The sequence below is a fragment of the Leishmania infantum genome, chromosome 24 (assembly GCF_000002875.2).
Source record: "Leishmania infantum JPCM5 genome chromosome 24".
NCBI lineage: Eukaryota > Euglenozoa > Kinetoplastea > Trypanosomatida > Trypanosomatidae > Leishmania > Leishmania infantum.
The window spans coordinates 368,581-390,399 of record NC_009408.2 but is presented as its reverse complement, the minus strand read 5'-3'; the positions used below and the strand labels follow the sequence as shown (position 1 = coordinate 390,399).

The window sequence follows — 21,819 nt, the reverse complement described above, 5'->3', positions numbered from 1 at the left end:
GGATGGAGGGGCGAGAGAAGGTGAAGACAGACGTGTACGGGTCATACCTGTACAACCTCACCAGGCCGTAGCCACTGGTGGTGGCGGTGACAAGAGGGAGAAAGCGAGGCTATGCGCGCAGGTATGCCTGGCTGGTATACGGGAGCACTGCCCATGAGTTGTACAAGTCGTCCACCAATGCAGCATCAGCACCCGCTACTACGGAGACTCGTGAGCACTGACACGAGCCGCAGTGTGCGTGCGTGTGTGTGCGTGTGTGCAGGGGGGGGGGCGGCGGCGGCGGCGGCGGCGGCGGCGGCGAGAACTTTGCATTCGTATGCTCAGGCGCTCATGCTGCTTTGGGGAGGCAAGGGAGAGAGAGGGGGAGGGGGGCGGTATGGGGTCGACGCAGGGCACAGAGAGACCTGTCCATACATGCGCATACATGTATATATATATATATGTGCATATTTATACCTATAAAAATAGTAAAGAGAAGAGGAAGCGACTTCGAGGGGTGGCGGAGGGCGATGATGGGTTGCTGGACACGGACCGCAAGGTAACAGAAACGAAGCTCACAACGGAACGCAGTGACTTTACCTTCGCGGCTGCGGATGTCTGCCTCCGCATGCGTCTGTGTACGTCACTCGGCCGCAGCACACGTATGTATGTATGTGCACGCGTATGCCAGCATTCTCTCCGCGCACCCCCATCACACAACGCTGCGCGAAGGATAATCCGTGTGACACGAAAAGAGAGGCGAGAGCAGCACGCACACAGACGCATGCCAGGTATGCACTGCACAGCCCACTTCGACGCTCACCGAGACCACTGGATGCGGGGTGTTCGTGGGGGTGGCCTTGAGTGGCAGTGGAGGAGGGCCACCACCACCGCACCCCCACAAAAAAAGCAGCAGCACGTGAAACACAGGAATTTGGCGAAGCCCGACGTGCCGCACGCACACGTCACAAGATGAAGAGAAGCGCCAAGCGCTGGTGGGTGGTGGATCCACACCCGCTCCTGCTCCGAGGCCTTTCTCCAGCTTCTCCGTCATCGGCCCTCCCTCCCACCCACCGTGTCTCTCTACCCGATGGTGCAGCGTGCGCACAAAGCCTCCCTCAACGACTCACGCACAGTTGTCCGCGACGGGCTCATCCGTGGCGCGGTTATCCGCGTCGATCACGCGCTGCTCCGTGGCCCTGTTGCCACTAGCCGCGGCGTAATCGTGCCGGCGCTTCGCCTCCTCCGCCTTCGCCAGCAGCACGCGCAGAGACTGCTGCTCCCACAGGTGGTACAGCAGCGCTGCGACAAGGAGAAGAATCACGCCGCCGACCTTGTGACCCACGCTGCTGCTGTCCTGGTACACGTTCCACTGCGGGATGATGATGATGGTCAGCGACGTGATTGGGCCCGCGAGCTGCAACACCACCGATGCCAGCGTCGGGCTGTGCTCGTTCAGGTACGTGCACCCGATGAAGCTCATCGCGAAGCCGAGGGTGAGAAGGAGCCCATGGCGCACATGAAGCCAAGAGGCAAAGATGAAATCCATGGAGTTACGGAAGCCCTCCCATGCGTGCAGCACCGAGTCGGAGGTGCCAAACCACGGAATCGCGTCCACCGGGAATACCACGAAGGAGACTAGCAGCTGGAACAGCATACCCACGACGAGAAGCACTATCTTGGCGGCGTTGTCGTCGACGTTCTGGCTGCCCCACTGCCGCTTCGCCAGCAGCTCCGCGGACGGCGACAGCGGCAGCTCGTCGTCGTCCTCCATGTCGAACAAGCGCGGGCCCTCCTCGGCGCAGGCGGCACCCGCCTTCGGCGTGCACTCAGGCACCGCGTCCGTGGCCGGTGTCACGCTGGCGCTCAGCTCCTCACGCTGCGGGTTGCGGTTGCTCTCCCTCAGCTTCGCGTAACTTGCTGCGCCCGCCGCCTCCAGCGGCACCTTCAGCGCTACGGCGTCCAGGTACAGCCGCTGCACCACGCACCACAGCCCAAAGAGGACGGAGCTCGCCAGGTAGAGGAGCGCCCACGCCCACGACGCCTTCTCGCCCTGCTCGTTGGGGTGCAGGAAGGCTGACAGACTCGACAGCAGCACGCCCGCCACGAACAGCAGGAAGGACGCGATGAAGAACATGGAGAGGTAGTCGCGCTTGCGCTCAATAGGGATGAAGATCACGGTCCAGGCCTGCGCGCTGAACGGAATGCAGCACAGCAGCACTGCCTGAATGAATTCGGGGGTGTGCGTCATGGCGTACACGCCCAGAACGCTGCTGATGCCGTTCGACGCACCAGAGGCGAAGAGCAGGAAGAGGCGGTACCACGGCCCGCCGACACGGTTGCGATCCGCCAGCACGTGCCACAGCGGCAGCGCGCCGTAGACGGCGGTGAAGACGGCACACAGCACAGAGAACAGAAAGGCAAGCAGGAGCATGGTGACCACCTGGATCGCGATCTGGCTGGAGTTGTGCGCCAGGGCATCGGTGGGGAACTGCACGATCCAGAAGTTGATGGCGATCAGCAGAATCACGTTGCCTACGATAACAAACAAAACGCAGAGCACAGCGAAGAAGAAGGCGATGTTGAGCTTGGTGCTGCGGATGTTGTCGACGGTGTTCAGCAGCTCTTCCTTGGTGGCCTTCCAGCCCCGCTGGAAGAAGGACGCCACGGCGTCGCGCATGGCTCTCTTCCAGATAAAAAGGAGGGAGGCGGGAGAAGGGTTAGTAATCGTTAAGGCGCAGTGTAGTGGGTTCAGCTGGAGCGGGGGAAAGAGGTGCAAAAAAGAGTCGGTTGTCGAGTGGCTGCTGTGGAAGGAGCGGGATGTGAGTGCGGGGAACGGTGCAGGCGTGTGGAGGCGGCCTCGGAAACACGACCAGTAGGCGGGAGAGGCGGAGGAGGGGGGAGGGGAAAAGATCAGCTGCGATAGGATAGCGAGGAAAAGACAAGAGTGCGTCAGGCGTGCGGATGTGTGCCTCGCTGAGGTTTGCGGGCATGTCCGTCTCTATGCGTGTGCGACACAGCGTGGTTTCCGACGGGTGGGGGAAAGGAAAGACTTTGAAGCTGAAGTGTTGAGTGACGCATGTGCGGATATGTGCATCTACGAGAGATGGATGTGCTTCTGTTGTCCAACGTGCGTCCGTTCCTACGCCCTACAACAGGGGCTCCCACTCCACTCGACCCACCGGCCCCATCACGCGTGGCAGCAATGCGCCGACCCGGTCATCTGCGCAGGCCCCTTGCTTCATGATCTATTCGCCCCTGCCCCCGTAGGTCGCCCCACAGCCGCCCCCCCCCCCACCACCATGCGGGTCCCCACCTGCCGCATCCCACTCGCGGTGGCCCAGGCTCCCCTACCAGCAAGGCAGTGTGAGGGGCACGTCAGAGCCACGCCGAAGCTCTGCCCATTACATGAATGGCACAGACGTGCTCACTGTTGCAGGTCAAACCGACGCAGCGACGCCCACAACCTGGACGACGGCATCAGTCAAGATACATCGCTCTGACCTCCCCTACCTACCCCCTCTCCCCACGCTGTGAGTGCCTGACCCTGTCACCACCAGAAGTGGTTGGACATTGACACGGATAGAAGTGCGGCTGCTTCTCGGCTTTCTCCCCCAGAGTGGTGGTGGTGGTGGTGCTGGACCCTGCGATACCACGCACTGGGAGGTGTGTGCGTGTGTGTGTGTACTCCTCCGCCATCAGGGTTTTAGGAGGGAAAAGATGAGAGAAGCCACGACCAGCTGATAGAGGGGACGCCGGGGAGAGGGACAGCACGGCTGAGGGCGTGACCTCAACAGCAGCGTGACCGTGAGCGAGTGGGGTGATGAGGGCACCCACTAACGCTGCGTGTCTCCTCCTAGCATGTACGTCCATCGTGTCCCCAAGCTGAATCTTGCGAGCTGCGCCCTCCGCCCCTCCCTGGGTGTGCGTTTGGTGAGGCGTACGGACATACTATAGTTTACCAAACCTGTGCCTCCACGCACTGCTGCCTGTGATGCACTTGATCCTGTAACCGCAACAACGGCTGATGCACAGAGATGCCTTCACACGGATGCGAGTGTACTCGGTCACTGACCAACGCACATGCTCGCCTCCGTGAAGAGCAGCAGGTAGCTACAACGACAACAGGAGAGCGAGAGTAACGGAGAAGTACGCAAAGCCTAATACGCATGCGGCCGTGCGCACACCCGACCAACAACACACGCGCGCAGACATGCCGAAAGAGCGAGCGCGACGCAGACCTTAGCTCTGGTCGCACGCTGCTCGCCGCTTTGGATCTCGAAGGACGCGATAGGCTTCGTTCGCTTTTACCATCTCCTCACTTGAGCCGCCAACGTCGGGGTGCTGCTTCAGCACGATTCGCCGATACGCGCTGCGGATTTCGTTGACTGACTCGTCACCGTGGAGCCCCAACGCGCGGTAGTACCCGAGCGGGTCTGCTACTGAATGCGCCGAGAAGCTCGAGTAGGGGGAGGACGACGAGGAGGAAGCAGATCGCGGCCCATGCGAGCCAGTGTGGCGTCGCTGCTGATAGGCGTGGGTGTCCCAGTAGGTGGAGGAGCGGTACTCCTGCTGAATGCGTTGGGAAGAGGTGTTGGGACGGTAACCGGCTTGATCGAGCCCAAGGTTCTCACGGCGTAGCCGCTCCCGTTTCTGGCGGTTCCAGTTGCGCCGCATCACCGGGTACCAGCGAGCCGCGAAGAAGGCCGCGTAGTAGGTGGCCACACACGCCACGGAGCCGAAGAAGAAGCCCGCCACCTTGTTCGGCACAAGGAGCAGCGCGGCGGCCAGGGTGGCGAGGGCAGTGGTGCGGGCTATGTACACCGAGTTGAGCAGATACGGACCGCCGACATGGCCGTTGAGGCCCGACACGTAGAGCGTGTAGCGCTCCGCGTCGTATTCTGCCTTGACGACGAAGCATGGCACAAACGTGGGGGTGACATCGTCAAGGTGGAACGCGAACTCCTTAAACTCCACCGTGACGGAGTCGGCGGAGGGGTGGAAGGACCGGACGAGGGAGCGAGCGGTCTCCTCCGCCTGCTGCCGCACCTCCATTTCGACAAACTTCAGCATCGTCCCGGTCGACTGCTCGAAAAGGTTGATGATGGCTCCGGTAGTGTCCACCTCGTACATCTTGCGCAGCGAGTAGCTCAGCTGATCGCCGCGCAGCGCGTGATGGACGTGGGCGACGTTGTACTTGTAGCCGGCGTAGATTTGCGTTTTGTTCTCCTCGAAGACGCTGTCGAGGGTCTGCAAGGACGTGCTGACGTAGCGGGTGGAGGAGCGTGCACTCTTGTCATCGCCGGAGGTCGTGTTGACGCTGTAGCTCACATTGCCGACGAAGGAGGCGTGGATGCGGCCGCTGCAGAGGTAAAAAGGCAAGAACTCCTTCGATGGCGTCTCCAGACGGAGGTAGTCGAGCTGCGCGCCGAGCCAACGGCGCCCATACTTGTCCTGGATGCGACGGATCGCATCGTCGGCGGAGAGGTCGAAGTTGATACCGCGTGGGGTGTGCACTGTGTAGCACAAAACGCGCGTTCGTAGCAACATCGCGCGCTTGGCCGTGCTTCGACGACAGCGCTCTACTTCCGGAGTGACAGCTCCTCCCGCCAGCGGGGCGGTCGATGCCGATGGCGGTGATTGGTGGCTGGCCGAATAGGATGCGAACGAAAAGGTGGTGGCGACGTGGAGGAGTGAGAGGGTAAGACGCGCATCTACGTTTACAGCGGTGCCTGCATGCATGCACGAGAGCGGCGACAGCGGCACTTGCCTGGCATTAGGGCGGCGCTTCTACGATTGGCACTAAAGCAAAGCGAGCAGGCGACTCCCCCCCCCCCGCCACACGCACGTACTCTCCCGCGGCAGCAGAAGACCTGCGTGTGGCAGAAAAGCAGACCCGAAAGCAAGGCAAGCCAGAACAGTAGATGAGCCCAGCCGCCAAGAGGCGCACACGAGGGGCAACAGGAAGACATGAGGGTGCGTGCGTGTGCGCGGAAAGGGGGTGGGTGGGGCAGGCACTGAGAGCGGCGTGCCCGAGGGAGCGGTGAGGAGCGCACACATACACACACAGAGCGAGGGATAGCGAGACATGGCTAGGCAGATGGTGCGACGCGCGCGCCTGTGGCAGACCATTGTCAAGACGCCATCAAAAACCCATTCCATCCACCACGTATGCGTGCGTGTGTTTGCCTGTGTCAAAGGGAAAACGCAACCGTGGTGGAGGGGGTGGTAGGGAGGCGACGGCGGTCGGCGTACACAGACTCGAGAGCCCACGCTGCACCGCCATGCAGCGCCTCTTGGAGAGGCTGGGGGGTGGGTGGGGGCACTGAAGAGGCTTCCGCGCCGCGCTATTCTTCACTGCTTCGTTTCGAGGTATGCATTGCGCACGAAGACGCGGGGAGAGAGGGAGGGGTGTGAGTGCGCGTGTGTGTGTGGGGGGGGGTGCGTTGTGGCGCATGTGGGCGGTGATTCTACATCAGCGGAATCCACACACACACACACACACACACACACGTGCACCCACACGGAGACTTATTAGTCGCCTGTCACGTGCGCCGCTTCAGTCAGTTCGACCTCCGCAACCACCAACAAATCAAAGGGCCGCGCCCGACACCAGGATCGGGGTGGGGAAAGAAAGAGAATGAGACGGTCAGTGACCGCGCTTGCGCACGCGCACCCACGTACGAAATTGCACCACGTCGACAAGAACGGCCTCGCCCATTACGGTGTCCGCGCACGTCGACTGCCCATCCACCACACTGGGACCTGCCTCCACTCCAGCTGCCGAGGTGTTGCTCTTCCCTTCTCCGAAGCTGTTCATCGACAGGCTTGCTGCGCCATCCGTCGCTGTCGTTGGCTTCTTTCGTTCCCAGAACATCTCAACGGTGGGCGTTTGCAGGATGCCCTCGTCCTTCACCGCGTGCCCGGCGAGGGGCCAGGCTGAGCGGCGCTGCCGGCGTCCTGTCCTGGTAGCGGCATCGACGTCCTTGTCCTCGTCCGAGTCCTCGTCGCTTCCGTTTGCGGAGTCATCAGCCCTGCGGGGAGGGCCCTTGCCGAGGCCGCCGCTTATCGAGGTCACGGCCCCGGCCGCCGTTGGCGACCCCGCCGCACTCCTGTCGCCATCAGCGGACGCCAGAGGAAGCAGCGGGACGGCGTTGAAGTACACCGTCACCTCCTCCATCAAGGAGAGAGTGCGGCGGTCGCGCTGCTTGCCGATCACCATCCACTGCTCCGGGTTGTACTTGAGGCGGATAAAGAAGGTCTCGTCCATGTCCGCGTCCTCTGGCCAGTTCTGCGCTTGCGGCTGCAGTCGAACGCAAAACCGCACCGGCTCGCCGGCGACGAACACGACGTCGGACGGCTGGTCCACCATGGCGTTCCCGAAGAAGGACAGCGTGGCGCTAGGCTTGCCGCCGCTCCAGTGATTTAGCTGCGAGCCGTGGTAACTGCTCGAGATGCTCGAGGTGGTTCTCGGGTGAGGCGGCTGGGCCGCATAGTTCGTCGCCGCCCCAAAACGCATCGTCCACGGCGACTCCGCGTACATGACGATGCTGAAGACGCAGAGATGCTTCGAGTGGAAGGCGGCCACAGGGCCCCACATTGTGTTGCATGTCTCCTCCAGGTGACGCAGCGTGACCATGCTGAAGTGAACCGCGCTGGGCGCCGCTCTCTGGCTCTTGACTCCGCTGCTGCTTCTGCCCTCACTGCCGTAGCACTCGTTGCTCGACTTGGCGCCGGTGGTACTACTGTTGGCACTGCCGTGGGTGTGCGTGGCGTGGACGAGGGAGCGGCTTCCGCTGCTGTCTATGCTGGCGCTGCGCGCAAGAGAGGCACGCTGGACGGCCTCCGCGGCCGCGGCAGGGCCTGCGGCACTGTGGTAGCAGGACGTGGTTGCCGTCGTGCCTACCGCTTTGCCTGGCAGCACTGTGGTGCTTGTGGTCACGGTGCCCTGCTGCGTTGCCGCACCATCGCTCGTTCTCGCTCCGGTGCCGCCCGGTAATACGTGATTGTGAGCAGCCTCGACATTCTCTGCCGTCACCTCCGCCGACGGTAGCTCCGTCGCGCGCAGGACAAGTCGGTTCTCTGGCGGTGTCGTCAGGAACGTTTGATGCCAGCTGGAGTAGAAGGCCTCCACCTGCACCTGATGCGTGCACTCCGGCTGCACAGGGTGGAAGGAAGCGATGAGATCCAGCTCATAGAGGATGCTCAGCTCCTCCTGCGGCTTCCACTCTCTAAGGAGAAGTTTGTTGTACACCTCGCACACTCGCACAATCTCATACGACGGCTCCGCGTCGAGCACGCGCAGCACGGCGCCGCGCAGCCACAGCGAGGTGCTTGCCAGGAGGTTCTTCATTTTTACTAGGCAGTACACACGCCCCTGGAGGTGCTTAAAGGCGTAGTTGAAGCCGATAGCGGCTTGGAAGGGCAGCACTGCGCTCAGGGTGGTCGTGTACGGCTCACGACCGCGCAGACAGGTAAAGGCGATGCGCGCCTGATTCGCGGCCACCGCGGCGGGCGGTGTGGAGTCCTTGCTCGCCCCTCTACCGGATACCACCGTCTCTGGCCGCTGACTCGCCAGCGCCTCGGCGGAGATCGGAGTGGTGAGGAGCGGCAGCAGTGGCAGGCGGAGGCACATGTGCCTGACCGCAACGCTAGCCTTCTCAGACCCGGTGTCGTCGGTCGCCGGTGCGACCGCATGCGAGGTGCCGGGGAGCAGCCGAATCACCGTCTCACGCAGCGGGTCGGCCGCGAGGCAGCACTCCGCCCGCAGCACCGACGTGCCAGGAGCCATGACATCGCTCTTGGTTGAAGTCAAGTGCACCTCCGGTGATGGGAGGTCCTTCAGGAAGCAGCCAAGGTGAATCGGCACTACGGTGTGAGCGGCGGACATTGCTGCCGCCGTCTTCGCGCTGGGCGGCGCCACGGCCGCGCTTCTGTCGTCCCTTATGACCGTATCAGCATGCATCAGAACCAGCTCCAGCTTGTCCTCGGAGACCCGGCGCAGCAGGGACGGCGCGGGTGTCGCGGCGGCTCCGCCGGGGATGCCCGGGAAGCCGAGGCCGGATATAGAGGTAGCTACCCCACGACTCCTCCGCTCGTCACCACTGATCCCGTCGTCGCCCGCTGTAAACCGCCCGTCCTGTGCGCCGCGCTCGGAGGGCGTGTGGAGCTCTTTGGCATAGCGATGAGGGTGAAGCGAAGACTGCTGCCGCTGCTGTTGCTGCGGGGCTTTCTTGTCACTGTGCGTCACGCCTGGATAGATCATGGCTGCCGCCGTCGGGGGCACTACCGCTGCCGCCGCATCGACGTGCGCCGCTGTTGACGCCGCCACGGCTGTCATTCCGAAGAGGCTGCCCACGTGCCGCGACTTGAAGACGGACTTGCTGTGCTGAATGTGCTCTGCCGCGCCGCAGCACACCGGCTGTGAGGTCCGCACGGCGAAGGAGCCGCTCAGGCCCAAAACCCCACTGCCGCCGCTAGGTGCCGCAACTCGAGAAGGGCCAGCGCCGGACACGGCCATGCTGAGGCTCGGGATGGAGGTGCCAGGGCTGGAGCGCGCTACTCCCGCCCCCACCGCGCCGCTTTTCTGGCGATAAGCGTTGGGGGTGCCAAGCACCACCGCAGCAACGAGGCGCGGCGTGCCTGACGGCGTGTGCGCCTCGCTGCCATCGCTGTTGGCCCCGTCATCCTCGGGCGGGAGGAGCAGCAAGTGCTGCGTGAGAGACGAGGTCGACGCCCGTCGCAGCGTTGCGTCATCGTGGTGAGCTTCAGCCCCGTCGACGACAAGCGGCACGTACGGTTCGGCGCGTTGGGGGCGGGCGAGCTGGTCGCCACCGAGGCCGCTTCTGCCGGCTGACAGCGGCAAGAGAAGGTTACCTGGACTGACCTTGAAGGAGCATGCACAGTCCGCGGCTGGACAACGACCGTCTTCGCCGCCTACTCGGCCATGCTTCCCTGGTCTCACAGCAAGTCCTCTAACCAACTGAGGGTCCGTAAAAGTCGCCGACATAACACCGCCCAAGCCTTCGGCAGACGGCGCGCTGATAGAGAGAGGGTCCTCCAGCTCCACGTCCAACGTCACGTAGTCGACGCTATCGGCAAAGCAGTGGGCCTCACGTGGGAGCGTGAGTCGGAGATGCACGCTGCTGCGCTGCTCCGGCACCTGCAGCAGCGCGGAGCGGCCGACTAGCTGGTACAGCGGTTCCACCATGACGTGCGTCGGACGCGGTGTGGAGAAGGCGTGCGACCCTGCAGCCCTCAGAGACGGCGCCCGCCCACCTGCGCCGCAGCTGCCGCTGACGTTGCGCTGAGGGTAGTAGGCTAGCCACGTGCCGCCGCTGCATAGGCGCAGGCGGTGCACACGATAGAGGCCAGCGTGGCATACCGGGAAGGTGAAAGTCACGCGCAGCCGATGCGTCTGCTCATCATAGTGGACTGCGTCAGCGTCGCGAATGTTCACCTCGTGAGTCGCCTCCTCGTCGCTGTTCCAGTCCTTGCGCGACTCCAGCGTCAGCTGGAACCACACCGCGTTCTCTGTCTCGCGTGCCATCGCCCTCGGCCCTGCTGCTGCGGCGGCAGGAAAGAGCGGGCGTACCAGCGGGTTGATTGTGTACACGGACGAGAAGGTGATCTGCACGACATCGCCGACGACTGCCCTCAGCACACCAGGCTCTACCAAAATGGAGGATTCGCTCTTGACAAGGGCGCTGTCGCCGTTTGAGACCGCGGCGGCTGCCCTCTGCTCCACCTTCACCGTGAGCGGAGACGTAAAGTGCTCCAGCGGGTACTCAGACGGCTCCCCGTGGAGGATGGTGCCCATCAGCAACGCATCCACCCGAACTAGCTCGCGCCACTGCTCCGTCCTGGTGCGTATGGAGAAAAAACGGCTGTCAAGCGACCCGACGATGCACTCAGCAGCCACGCCGCAGTCAGCCGCTTCGCCAACGCTGTCGGCGGAGTCACCAGCACTGGAGTGCTCGTCGTCCTCGCCACAGCCGCCGGTGTTGCTCAGTAGCACCAGCACGCACTCGCGGTAAAGGGCGTAGTCACCGCTCGTGTGAAAGACGCGAAGCCAAAGCCGCGCATCTGACCCGCTCATTGCGACACCCTGCGCCACGTCGCCGGAGCGCGCGGTCGCCGCAGCGCTGCAGGGGCCCAACAGCCCGGCACGGTGCATGAGCCGCTCTCGTGCCTCCACGTAGAGCCGGCGCACAAACAGCTCGATCCGTCGCCAGCCTTGGAGCTTGATGTACGGCAGCAGGCGCTCCGCCACGATGTTCGCCGTCACGCTGGGGTGGTCCATCAGGAAGGTCATGGCGAGTTGGACGTAGAGATGGAATTCGCGGCGCCGCTGCTCCCCGATGCGCACGGCGAGAGCCGCCATCGCCGTCAGCAACCGCCACAGCCGCAACGCCTGCTCCGGCGACGATAGTTCCGCGATGTTGGCTAACGCGGAAGACGCCGCCGCAGGCGTGGCGGTGGCATCGACACCAGAAGGGCCTTGCGCAGCTTGCACGCCCAAAGGCACGGTGGCAGGGTGCATAGCTGGGCAGCTGAAGTTGCCGTAGCCGAGATCGTGCGCTACGGCCGCCAGTGCGTCTCTGGCGTGCTCTAGCAGAGTCGCCGCCTCTGCGCAGCTGCGGCGCAGGTGCTCTTGATGGTGCTTCAGGGCTCGCACCGCCTGCGCGTCGCCAGCGTCGACTGCGTCACGGATGGCTTGTACACTATCCTGCAGCTCCACCAGCTCCATGTGCTCGGGGAGCAAGCCTGTCGAGGTGGCGAGGTCGACAAGATAGGTGGCCGCCACCTGCACTGTGTCCTCGCACCTCGTCAAGAGGTAGGTAAGCTCTCGGTCGCACATCATGGCCTCCGCGTCCTCGCTCGCACTCCCCTCCACTGACCGCCGTTGCATCGCGCTGTGCTCGCCGCCGGACCGCCCAGAGAGGGGCCCAGCGCTGCCCATGCGGAAGGAGTGACCAGGGACGCTGGCGGGGGCCGCGGCAAAAGACGGGCTTGTGATGGAGTAGCGGACTTCCCTGCCGCTGCTATCGAGACGGGCGAGCGAGTCGAGCCGGTCGGTGTCTGTTCGCAGCAGAGGCGCTGCGTCGTGCACGTTTGCGGTGTCCGCTGTGGTGAGGGCGGTGAATGAGGAGGGCCGCGGTGACTCTATTAATGCGCGTTCTCCGTCGTCGTCGTTGTCCACGTCCGCAGCCACGGCAACCAGGCCGCCCTCATTCGCGCTGCTCGGCTCCTCCGCGGCGCTTCCGCTGAGAGTCTCCAACTGCGGTGGTGGTGATGTGGAAGCAGCTGGAGAGGCGGCGACCTCGCGGCGTGGACGGCAGAGCCCGCTCATCGGCCACCACATGCGCAGCCCAGACAAGTAACACTGCAGCAGGAAGAATTGCTGATACGTCGCGGAGTGCAGGGGGGCCGCGCCATGCGTGCTGTCCTCCGCCGCCATCGGTGGCAGTGGCATCGAGGACTTTTCCTTGCTATCTGCAGCGGAAAGCTCGTCGAACTTCTCGCGCGTGACCTGCATGAACGTGTGATAGCGCGCCATCGCAGCTTCGGTGTCGCCGAGCAGCAACGAGCACGTCATCTCTGCCGACGCGACGAGCAGCAGACCTTCGAGTAGCTCCGCTTCAGTGTCTAGCCCTCGCGGATAGCCAGACTTGCTCTGCGCCCAACCAGCGTGCCTGTGCGCCTCGAACAGGTTTGGAACCCGCCCCAAGCGCTGCAGCGTCGCCACCGGGGCGCGCAGAAAGCCGTAGTCGTCGGAGCTGTTGTAGTACTCGAGAAAAAGGCGCTCCAGCACCGCGCGGGCGTCGAACACGAGACCGTACTGAAGATAGTGCACGGCGAGGTCGTAGCCGCGCCGCCAGAAATCCCGCACGCTCCAGTACTTGTGCACCGCCAGCAGCGGCGGGGAGGCGGCACCGACTGGCGGTTTCAGCGGCGACATCCGCAGCGATGCGCTGCTATCCGTGTGCAGCACCTTTCCGGCCGCGCTGGTCGGTGACGCCGCGATGCTGGGAGAAGATACTGAGGCAGGCGGCTGGACCTCTGCGGTTGTGCTTGCGTTTGCAGCTACCGGCACCCTCGGCTTCGTGAAAGGGTCCTGCGGGAACAGTCGCTTCTGCGCCGCGCATGCTTCAAGCGCCTGACGTAGGCGCGCGCCGTGTTTGATGACGGCGGAGCGCAGTCGCTCGAGGATGCGCATCGGCGTCTCGTTCGGCATGTAGGCGCACATCTGCTGTGGCAGAAACTTTGCGTCACAGAGCTCCTTGTAGTACTTGCGCAGCTGCCCGGCAGCAGCGTCGACCCGCGCCTGACTAAGCGCCGGTGCAGGTGCGCTTCCAGTGGGTGGTGGTGGCCCCGACTGGGCAGCTGGTATCTGGCCACTGCTTTGCTGCGCCTCCTCTGCAAGCCGGGAGGCGACTTCGGCAGCGGCGATGAGGTCGCTGTGCACGAGCAGCACCAGGCAGTCGTCGCCTTCGCCCTTGCGCGTCAGGGCGGCGCGCCAATCCTGCGCGATGTGCGACAGCACTGCCGGTCTTGAATCCGACTCATCAACTGCGTAGAAGAGAAGATGCAGTGCCGAGGTGCTACTCTCCACGGCGGCGATGTCGGCTGTCTTGGCAAGCTGAAGACGCACGCGGCTTCCCGCCAGGTACGAGCCAGTGTACAGCGTGGTGGTTGGCGGCGGCGCGGCGCTGCTCACCGGAGAGGAGACGATGCTGCCCCTCCGATGAGCAGCGCCGAACGTTCTCGCGTCCATCGACGCTGTCGCCTGCATCGCGGACCCGAAAACGCGCTCCACGGGCACCCACGGCATGAGTCGACGCTGCAAGTCGCGCAGACACCGCTCCACGATCGCCGGCGTGGCGAGGGGCTGGTGCTGGCCATCTATGTGCCGCACAAGACACGTGATGAGAGCTGGTGGAAGGTCGAAGTGGGTGTCGACTCGACGGTCGGGGCAGATGAATGTGGAGGGCGAGAAAGTGGGCGATGAGTCGGCCTCAACGAGGTTTGTGGACGCTGCTGCAGGTGCCGTCGACGCCGTTTCGTGTGCAACCGGATGTGAACCGCTGCGTGAGCCGTCGTCTCTACTCGGCGTCAGCACACCGGCGTTGCTTGGGCTAAGAGTTGACGGCGCTACGCTGCGCGGACGTTGGCTGCTATACGCCCCCGGTACGTAGCCGGGGAACATTCAGCACCCAGGCTGGAAGCTGCGCCGACCACAACCTCTGCCTGCACGTGGCTGTGAGTTTGTTCCGGTGTCTGTGTTGGGCGAAGCGGTGGCGCGGCCACCATTGCATGCGCGCAGCAGGGGGCGAGCAAGCGTGGGCGCTGCTGCACTAGAAGATACAGGCGGTGATAGCGGATGGGCAGGTGGGCGTCACACTCACAGAGAGGGAGTAGGGAAGAGGAGTACGTGCGGGGAAGGAAGAGGGCAGGCCGTCGCCGCACACGCGTAGGCCGACTGAGCGGAGGACTGCGTGATTCCTTGGGTGCGACGGTGCGCCCTTGCCCACGCCACTTCCCGTCCACGTACGAAAGAAAAGAGGGTGAGGTGAGGTGGGGTGGTGGTGGGGAGATGTGTACGATAGGTGCACGCTGCGAGTGGGTCGCAGCGGTGTGCGTGGCCGAGGAGAGGGTGAAGAGGCAGTCGAGTGGTCATCGGGGCAGAGGCAGACGAACGGTGCGACGTCGAGAGAGACACGCTATAACCCACAAGCGGGTCCCCGCAGTCGCATACTTGCCGCGCATTGCTAGACCTCCAAAAAGGCTAAGCGAGGGGTGGGAGTAGGCGGGTGTGGAAGGAAGCGCGCGGCAGAGGTCTCGTCCCTTCAGGAGAGAGAGGAGGCGCTTGCGCACAAGATGGTCACTGGTTGTTGTCGTCGTGGTGAACGAGAAAGGACGGGCAGGCAGGGGGCAGGAAGGGGGTTGCGGGGAGAAGAAAGGAAACACATGAGCCGATCCTGCGCGTGCGTCTTGCGCCTACGCGGATGTACAGATCCCTCTCGCCGTCTGTGTGCACCTCTTCCCCCTCACAGGAGGAAGATGGTGGGCGAGGGGGAGGAAGGTGCAGCCCATTGTGTGCACGTGTGCTCAGCATCCATAGAGAGCTCCCCTCACTGGCGATAAGCCGCCTTCAACCTCCACTTCCGGCCCCACCCCCCTTATGGTGTCCCACAGAGAGTGCGGACATCGACTTCTGCAAGACGTGCGCTGCACCACCCCCGCGTCTTCTTACCGGGCTCTAGATCTTCACGGTGGTCTCGGCGAGGTAGGTGCCGCTCTCCGGGTCCTGCCGGCGCAGTGAACACAGCTCCAGCTCCGGTATCTCGAACAACTGCCTGCCATCCTCACCCGCGCCGATGGCTGCCTCCTGAAAGGCTTCCATGATGGGCCGCGCATCGAATGGCCGACTTGCCGCACGCCCTTTGCGCCACTTCTTGTCCATGATTGTCACGTGCAACACCCGGCGCGACTTCTCCGCCTCTTCGGGATCGTGGATGAGCTCAGCCAAGCTCTCGTGCAGGACGCGCTGCAGCTGCTGCACCGTGGCGAGCCCGGCTGCGTTATCGATGCCCATGTAGACAACGCTCGCCTTTTCTGGGTGGTAAAACTCGTTCTGCCGACCTGTTCTCATCACCTGCAGCCCACCGCCGAGCCGCACGAGCGGGTGACGGTGCACCGGGGCAAGGGACGCATCTCCGCTCAGCGCGTACGTTGTGTCCTTGGACGCTGCCCACTTTTCTTTCGTCGCTGCCCAGGCAGAGGCAAAGGGACCATGCAGAAGCTCCTTGGCGAACTCGACATCCTCACGGCGTGGAAGCGTGAGCAGAAGCAGCGTCATGTGCAGTTTGGCGGTGCCGGTCACCAGCTCCGAGGCGACCGCAGACTTCGAAAAGGACGACGCCGCCGTCCCGCCAGGCCCGGCCGCCTCACCCGCCGCAGCGGCGCTCCCCTGCTGGGCCGACTCGGCGTACTTGGCGGCGACAAAGCTGCGCAAGTCCGCCAAGATGCTCGTCGCGTTCGCCGCCACGGCGGGCAGTTTCCCGAAGGGGATGGACACAAAGTGCGTGAAGCCCCCATTGACCTTCTCCGCACGCGGTGGACGGCGCTGCGTATGGGGCGCCGGGCTCGGCACACCCTCGTCGTCGCACTCACTGCCACCTTCATCATCACCTGCACTGCAGGATTCGCCAGTCCCGCGATCACCGCAGTTGGGCTCGTCGTCCCAGACCATGACCTCGTCGACCTCCTCCACGGCCGGCCTCGCCGTCGCCGAGTCCGCACCAGCTGCGCTACGATGCGACGCCGCCGCACGGGGCTTCGCGGCGGATGTGTGCGGCTCCGTGAAGACACGGTAGGTGCGATTCGTGAGGGAGACTTGCAGCAGGCGAACATCAGCATCCTCGCAGGTGCCAGGACGCTGCACGCACGTGAGTGGCCCTACCACCTTGTCGGCGACCGCGGGACCGCCGGCATTACGAGGACGGGAGGCGGCGATGTTACTGCTGTACCCCGGCTCTGGGGAGAGGCAGAAGGCGCACACGTGGCGTATGTCGGCGCTTTGCTTGCCACACGCAGCGCACCTCCACTCGCGCTTCGGCGGCCTCGTGAGGGCGACGCGGCGACCGTGCGGAGCGCGGGAGTCGCCGTACACGTTGACGAGCTGCTCGCGCGTGGCGGCGTCGACCCTCTTCTCTGCCTGTACCACCGCGAAGTCCTCCTCCGTCATTGGTTGGACGGAGGAGGCGGGTGCGATCAAGTGCGCCATGACGCCCCCACACCGCACAGCGAAGGCGCACACGCGTGTGAGAGTCTCTCCCGCTGTGTTTGCGGACGTCCGTGGGCTGTGAGCGAAGAGGTGTGGGCGGCGTGTGAGGCTGGAGCGGCTGAGAGCATTACAAGGATGAGCGGCGCTCATGGCGCGGGCACACCCGCACATACAACGCGAGGGGCGAGAGCGAGAGAAGTGGAGAGGCAGCGAGGGAGGAAGAGAAGCGGGGAGAACATACTCATCGATGCCGAACATGGCGTGCTGGCAGCAAACGATGGTGCCTTTCTCTGCTTGTAGTGGTCCGGGAGGCGCCAGCGTCGTGTTCTTCCCGGTGGAGAGAGCGAAAGGGGTGGTGGTGGTGGTGGAAGGCAACGTGTACGCCCTTCGCACAGACCGCCTCACATGCCCGTTGACGAGTTTTGCTTTTGGGGGCGCTATTATGGTTGCAGGGGCCACTGCAGATGAGATGGAGAAGAGAGGGGGCGAGGTACGGTCGCCCAGAGCACACGTCGACGGACACGCAAACGCATGGGGAGGGGGGCCGTCACCCCCTCCCTTCCTCCAAGTACACGCCCCCACCCCCTCTACGATCAATCTTCCGCTTCATAACACGTGTGCAGAGCTGCCACACGAGGGTGCGCAGTAAGAAACAAAAATCAGCAGCGCTTTCTGCGGTGTGTGCCCACCGTCGTCTTCCACCCCTTCCCCCCGCCTTGCCACCCCGTTGCTAAAGCGATCCGTCGTTGTCGATGTCGACAGCGTACGCGGGGGAGCTACCCGGGCGGTAGGGCGCGTATGGTTGGCGCGCAAGAGTGGCGGATATACGCTCGGCGCTCGCTGCCGCTGAGAGGGCGGCGCCAAAGTGCTCTTCACGTGCGTGCGGCTGGGCGAGGACGCCGCGTGAGTCCTCATCGGAATCCAGTAGCAGCACTGCCGTCTGCGGGGTACTGTGTGCGACGTAGGCGCCTGTGCCGCGGCTCAGTCCCTCGTTCACCTGGTAGGCATCTGCACCGCCGACAAGTTGCACCGGCGACGGCGCAAAGCGCTCCCCGCTGTCCTCCAGCTGCAAAGGAGCCGCCGTGCGGCGCCGGTCATCGCGGTTGCCGCTGGGGTTCATCGTATCCGCGCCGCCCCTCCTCAGTTGTACGCGGCCGGTGACGGGGTGCACGTGCAGACCCATCGCGGTGAGAAGGCGCGCCAACTGCGAGTCTGTCCCGGCCCTTGACCGGATGAGGTTGTCCACCATAGCCGTGAGCGTCTTTGACTGCATTTGCAGCTGGGCTGCCTCGTCGATCCGCTGCTGCTGCCGTTTCTGCAGCTCCGCCGCACGCCGCTTCTCGGCGTCCTCGTCGTCGGCCGTGTCAAATAACCGGTTGCGGCAGTAGTCGTGGTAGAAGGCCTCCTCAGCAGCGCCGTACCGGTCGTCCATGTCGTGCTCAAGAAACATCTCGTACCGCTGCGCGTAGAGCAACTCCGCCTGCGCGACACCGAGCATCGGGTCCTCGCGCAACACCTCCTGTGTCGACAGCGTCTGCGCGCGCGTCGCGGACAGCGGCTTCTCCAGCACCTTCGCAGCCTTCGTGAGGAGGGAGAAGAGCTCGCGGAGGTGCATGCCGGACAGCCCATCGCGCTTGACCGAAGACTCCTCGATCACCGTCTTGAACAGCCACTCCTTAGCCAGCTTCTGCACAAAGATGCTGTACTCCAGCGTCGGGTAGCACGTGAGCCGGTACACATATACGGGACGGGTCTGCCCGTATCGGTACGCGCGGCCAATCGCCTGCTGGTCGTCAGCTGGGTTGAAGCTCGTGTCAACGAGGATGACGCGCGTGGCAGCCGTGACGGTGATGCCGACGCCGCCAGCCTTAGTGCTCAACAGGAAGAGTTCCGGGCCGTCAGGCCGGTCAAAGTCCTCGAGCATCGCCGCCCGCTGCGCCGCGCTGTGGCTACCGTCCAGGCGGCAATAGCGGATCCGCCGTGGCAGCTGCGGGTGCTGCTGCCGCTGCAACGCCGCGACCGGCCGGCGCCACTCGATGTTCACCTTCGCGATCATGCTCTCTAGGAACGTGAGAAGCTGCGTGGAAAGACTGAACAGGAGAACCTTCTCATCCCGCGCCATGGCAGCCGCGACCAGCTTAATCGCGACCAGCAGCTTCACGCCGTCCTCCAGGAGCGGGGTGTAGTTCAGCGAGGGCGGCACGCATAGCTCCTCGTAGGTGAGCGAGGCAACAGGGTAGACGCTGGAGAACGACTGCTGCGTTGCACGGGCAAACGCGTGCTCCTCGTCATCGCCGTCGCCGCTGCTGATGCTGGAGGTCGAGTCTGCATCGGAGTCGATGATCACGACTGCCTCCTGCTCTTCTCCAACGCGCGTGTCGCCCTCGTCATCACCGACAGTACTGTCGGCCGTGCCCGCCATCAGCTGCTTCTCCGCCTCTTGACGCTGACGCCGCTGCTGCGGGCGACGCAAGCCGCCGGCCGTCGTAGAGGCATCCCGATAGTTGCTACCACCGTTGCTGCTGCGCTTGGCGCCTGCCACGTGGCAGCCGCGTGCAGAGCGCTGAACACCAGGCCCACCTGCTCCCACACACTCTGTCGATGATGCTGTCACCTTGTCCTTTGCCTCCCCCAGCTGTTCGCGCATCTGGAACAGCAGCTGTGGGTGAGCCGCGATCTTGCCCGAGTAGGACACGGCTGGCAAGAACTGCAGCTTTTGGCTCCCGTCGCGCTGCACCATCTGGATGAAGCGCAGATACAGCTCCTTCTGCAGAGGCGACAGGGGCACGACAACGACGTACTCGTGCAGCGGTGGCAGCTCCGTGCGTAAAGGGGTGCTGTCGACGCGCTGCACAAAGTGGCGCACCTCGTTGATCAGTGTGAAGGTCTTCTTGCGCGCCAAGTCCACCTCCTTCTCCGAGGCGCGCGTGTTCGCCGAGGCCTCGATGGGCTGAATGAAGTACTCCTGGAAGCGCTTGCGGCTGAAGTACTTGTGGACGCAGAAGTCCATCATGGCCCAGTACTCCTGCAGGTGGTTCTGAAGCGGCGTGCCGGTGAGGAGGAGGCGGCGCAGCGGGTGGAGACGGCGGAGGGCCGTGACGACGTGCAGATGTACGGACTTGAGCCGGTGGGCCTCATCGCACACGACGAGCTCGGTGAAGGGGTCAGCGTCGCCGCCGAAGGTCATGCCGCCTTCGTCGTTGCGGCGTGCTTGCAGCTCGTTGCGGCGCTGCTGCGGCGACGCCGTCGTTGCGTGGCTTGCCGAATGGAAAGCGTGCACTGTTGGCTGAGCGGTACCGTTTCTCCCGGCATCTCCCTCGACACCTGCGGCGTTGTCGGCCACACGCGAGTGAGGCCGCAGCATACTGTCCTCCTCCACAAGCCGCAGCAGACGCACGAGGGCTTCGTAGCCGATCAGCAACACGCCACCGTCGCGGCGCCACGCGTAAAACATGTCGACTCGCTGGCGCGCGGGCAGCCCTTCGTCGAGGGAGATGGGGCGCAAGCGGTGCTCCTCCGGAAAGCAGGCGGACCACGTGCGAAACTCACGCTTCCAACCTGACTGGGTCGACTTGGGGATCACGATAAGCGCGCGTGCTCGGCGCAGCAACGACGACGATGCGGCCTTTTCTTGACGCCGCGGGAAGGCGGCCATAAAGAGATGTAGGAACACGATCACTTGTGCTGTTTTTCCGAGGCCCATCGTGTGTGCGAGAATGCACCCCACGGCGGGCACCTGTCCCACCGGCCCCTCCGCCAGCACACTCCACAGAAATCGAATGCCTTCAACTTGATGTGGACGCAGCGTGAGACGAGCACGCGAAGTTGCGACGGTGGTGGACGCGGTTTGCCGTTCCGAAGACGCCGCCGTCGCAGGTGCAGCCTGTCCTGCTGTGGCATCGGTAGGGGCCATGACGCAGCCGTGCAGCAACGCCGAGGGCAGCAGCACATCCCACTGGTTGTAGCCGCCGACTGCAGCGTCCCAGTTGCTCACATTAACGAGTCGCCGGCACCGGTCACGCGCTAGCAGCTCTTCTCTCGTTAGCCGTGAAGTGGAGGAGGTGCATCGTTCCTCAGGAGTCGCGCCTGCCACTGCCGCAGATGACGCCTTTGCTGTACCGGCTTTGTGTGCGGCGGCGGCTCCGCCAAGCAGCGCGGCGGCGACGGACTTGAAGTGTTTCGCATGAGCTTCTTTGCGCACAAAGAAGCGCTCCAGCTCCTCTCGCACGTCCGAGGAGGTCATACTGCGCAGCTCAGCCAGGGTGCGCGGCGGCGGCGTTGACTGCGCCGCTGGCATTGCACACGGGGAGCCACCGGCGTAAAGGACCGCCTGTTCGTCCTTATCTGCATCAGGCTTCCCCCCAGGCACGCTGCACTGTGCAGCGACGGACTCCTTCATCTCTGACCCGGCCGCATCCTCTGTCTTCACGAAGGTTCCGTCACTGACGCCATTGGTGAGCGGGGATGGCAGGAAGTGCTGCTGCTGTTGCATCTGCGACTGCGGTGTCGAGCGCAGCTTTGGTGGCGCAAGCCCGAAAAGGACGTCCTCCATCGTTGGCGAGACAGGGGCTGTGCCGTATGGGCATCCCCGACAGTCATCCTCCTCGTCACAGGAGGACGAGGAGGCGATGAAGAACACGTCCTCAACACCATGCGCCATGCGTCTCTGCGCGTGTGCACGTCCGTTTCGGCTGCTTCTGAGTTGTGTGTGTGAGCACTTCCGCTCCTTCGAGAGCGCGCGTGCGAGGGTGGCAGAGATGGAGGAGGGGGAGGGGCGAGAGAGCGTTGCACCGAAGGACCATCGCGGCCAAGCACAGAGCGCGTCTTTTCATAGAAGCGCATTCATAAATGTAGGCTTGTGTCTTGGGCGCACGGATGGGGGTGCGGCGCCACGCATCCTTCCAGCTTCCTGTCTCAACGGGTGAGGACATGAAGAGGGTCGGCTGGGGAGGTGGGGCTCGCTCTGAAAACAAGTACAGTAGAAATAACAAGAGAGAGGAGGGGCAGTAGGGTTACCGGGGGCGCCCTTCTCACAGAAAACGGCAGCAAGA

The 21,819-nt window shown here is 63.9% G+C and overlaps 5 protein-coding genes across 5 annotated transcripts; all 5 read right to left on the bottom strand.

The window, feature by feature from the left end:
- Positions 1-1,105: 1,105 nt before the first annotated feature.
- LINJ_24_1110 (hypothetical predicted multipass transmembrane protein) lies at positions 1,106-2,659 on the bottom strand (the record flags this gene model as incomplete). Its single annotated transcript, XM_001465900.1, has 1 exon — positions 1,106-2,659. The coding sequence occupies one exon, from the start codon at positions 2,657-2,659 to the stop codon at positions 1,106-1,108; it is 1,554 nt and encodes a 517-aa protein (XP_001465937.1).
- A 1,562-nt stretch (positions 2,660-4,221) lies between these two features.
- LINJ_24_1100 (putative DNAJ domain protein) lies at positions 4,222-5,529 on the bottom strand (the record flags this gene model as incomplete). Its single annotated transcript, XM_001465899.1, has 1 exon — positions 4,222-5,529. One exon carries the CDS (start codon positions 5,527-5,529, stop codon positions 4,222-4,224), a length of 1,308 nt encoding a protein of 435 aa, XP_001465936.1.
- A 1,099-nt stretch (positions 5,530-6,628) lies between these two features.
- LINJ_24_1090 (conserved hypothetical protein) lies at positions 6,629-12,940 on the bottom strand (the record flags this gene model as incomplete). The annotated part of the gene is made up of 1 exon (XM_001465898.1): positions 6,629-12,940. One exon carries the CDS (start codon positions 12,938-12,940, stop codon positions 6,629-6,631), a length of 6,312 nt encoding a protein of 2,103 aa, XP_001465935.1.
- Positions 12,941-15,241: 2,301 nt separating this feature from the next.
- LINJ_24_1080 (conserved hypothetical protein) lies at positions 15,242-17,026 on the bottom strand (the record flags this gene model as incomplete). Its single annotated transcript, XM_001465897.1, has 1 exon — positions 15,242-17,026. The coding sequence occupies one exon, from the start codon at positions 17,024-17,026 to the stop codon at positions 15,242-15,244; it is 1,785 nt and encodes a 594-aa protein (XP_001465934.1).
- Positions 17,027-17,498: 472 nt separating this feature from the next.
- LINJ_24_1070 (putative helicase-like protein) lies at positions 17,499-21,320 on the bottom strand (the record flags this gene model as incomplete). Its single annotated transcript, XM_001465896.1, has 1 exon — positions 17,499-21,320. One exon carries the CDS (start codon positions 21,318-21,320, stop codon positions 17,499-17,501), a length of 3,822 nt encoding a protein of 1,273 aa, XP_001465933.1.
- Positions 21,321-21,819: the final 499 nt, after the last annotated feature.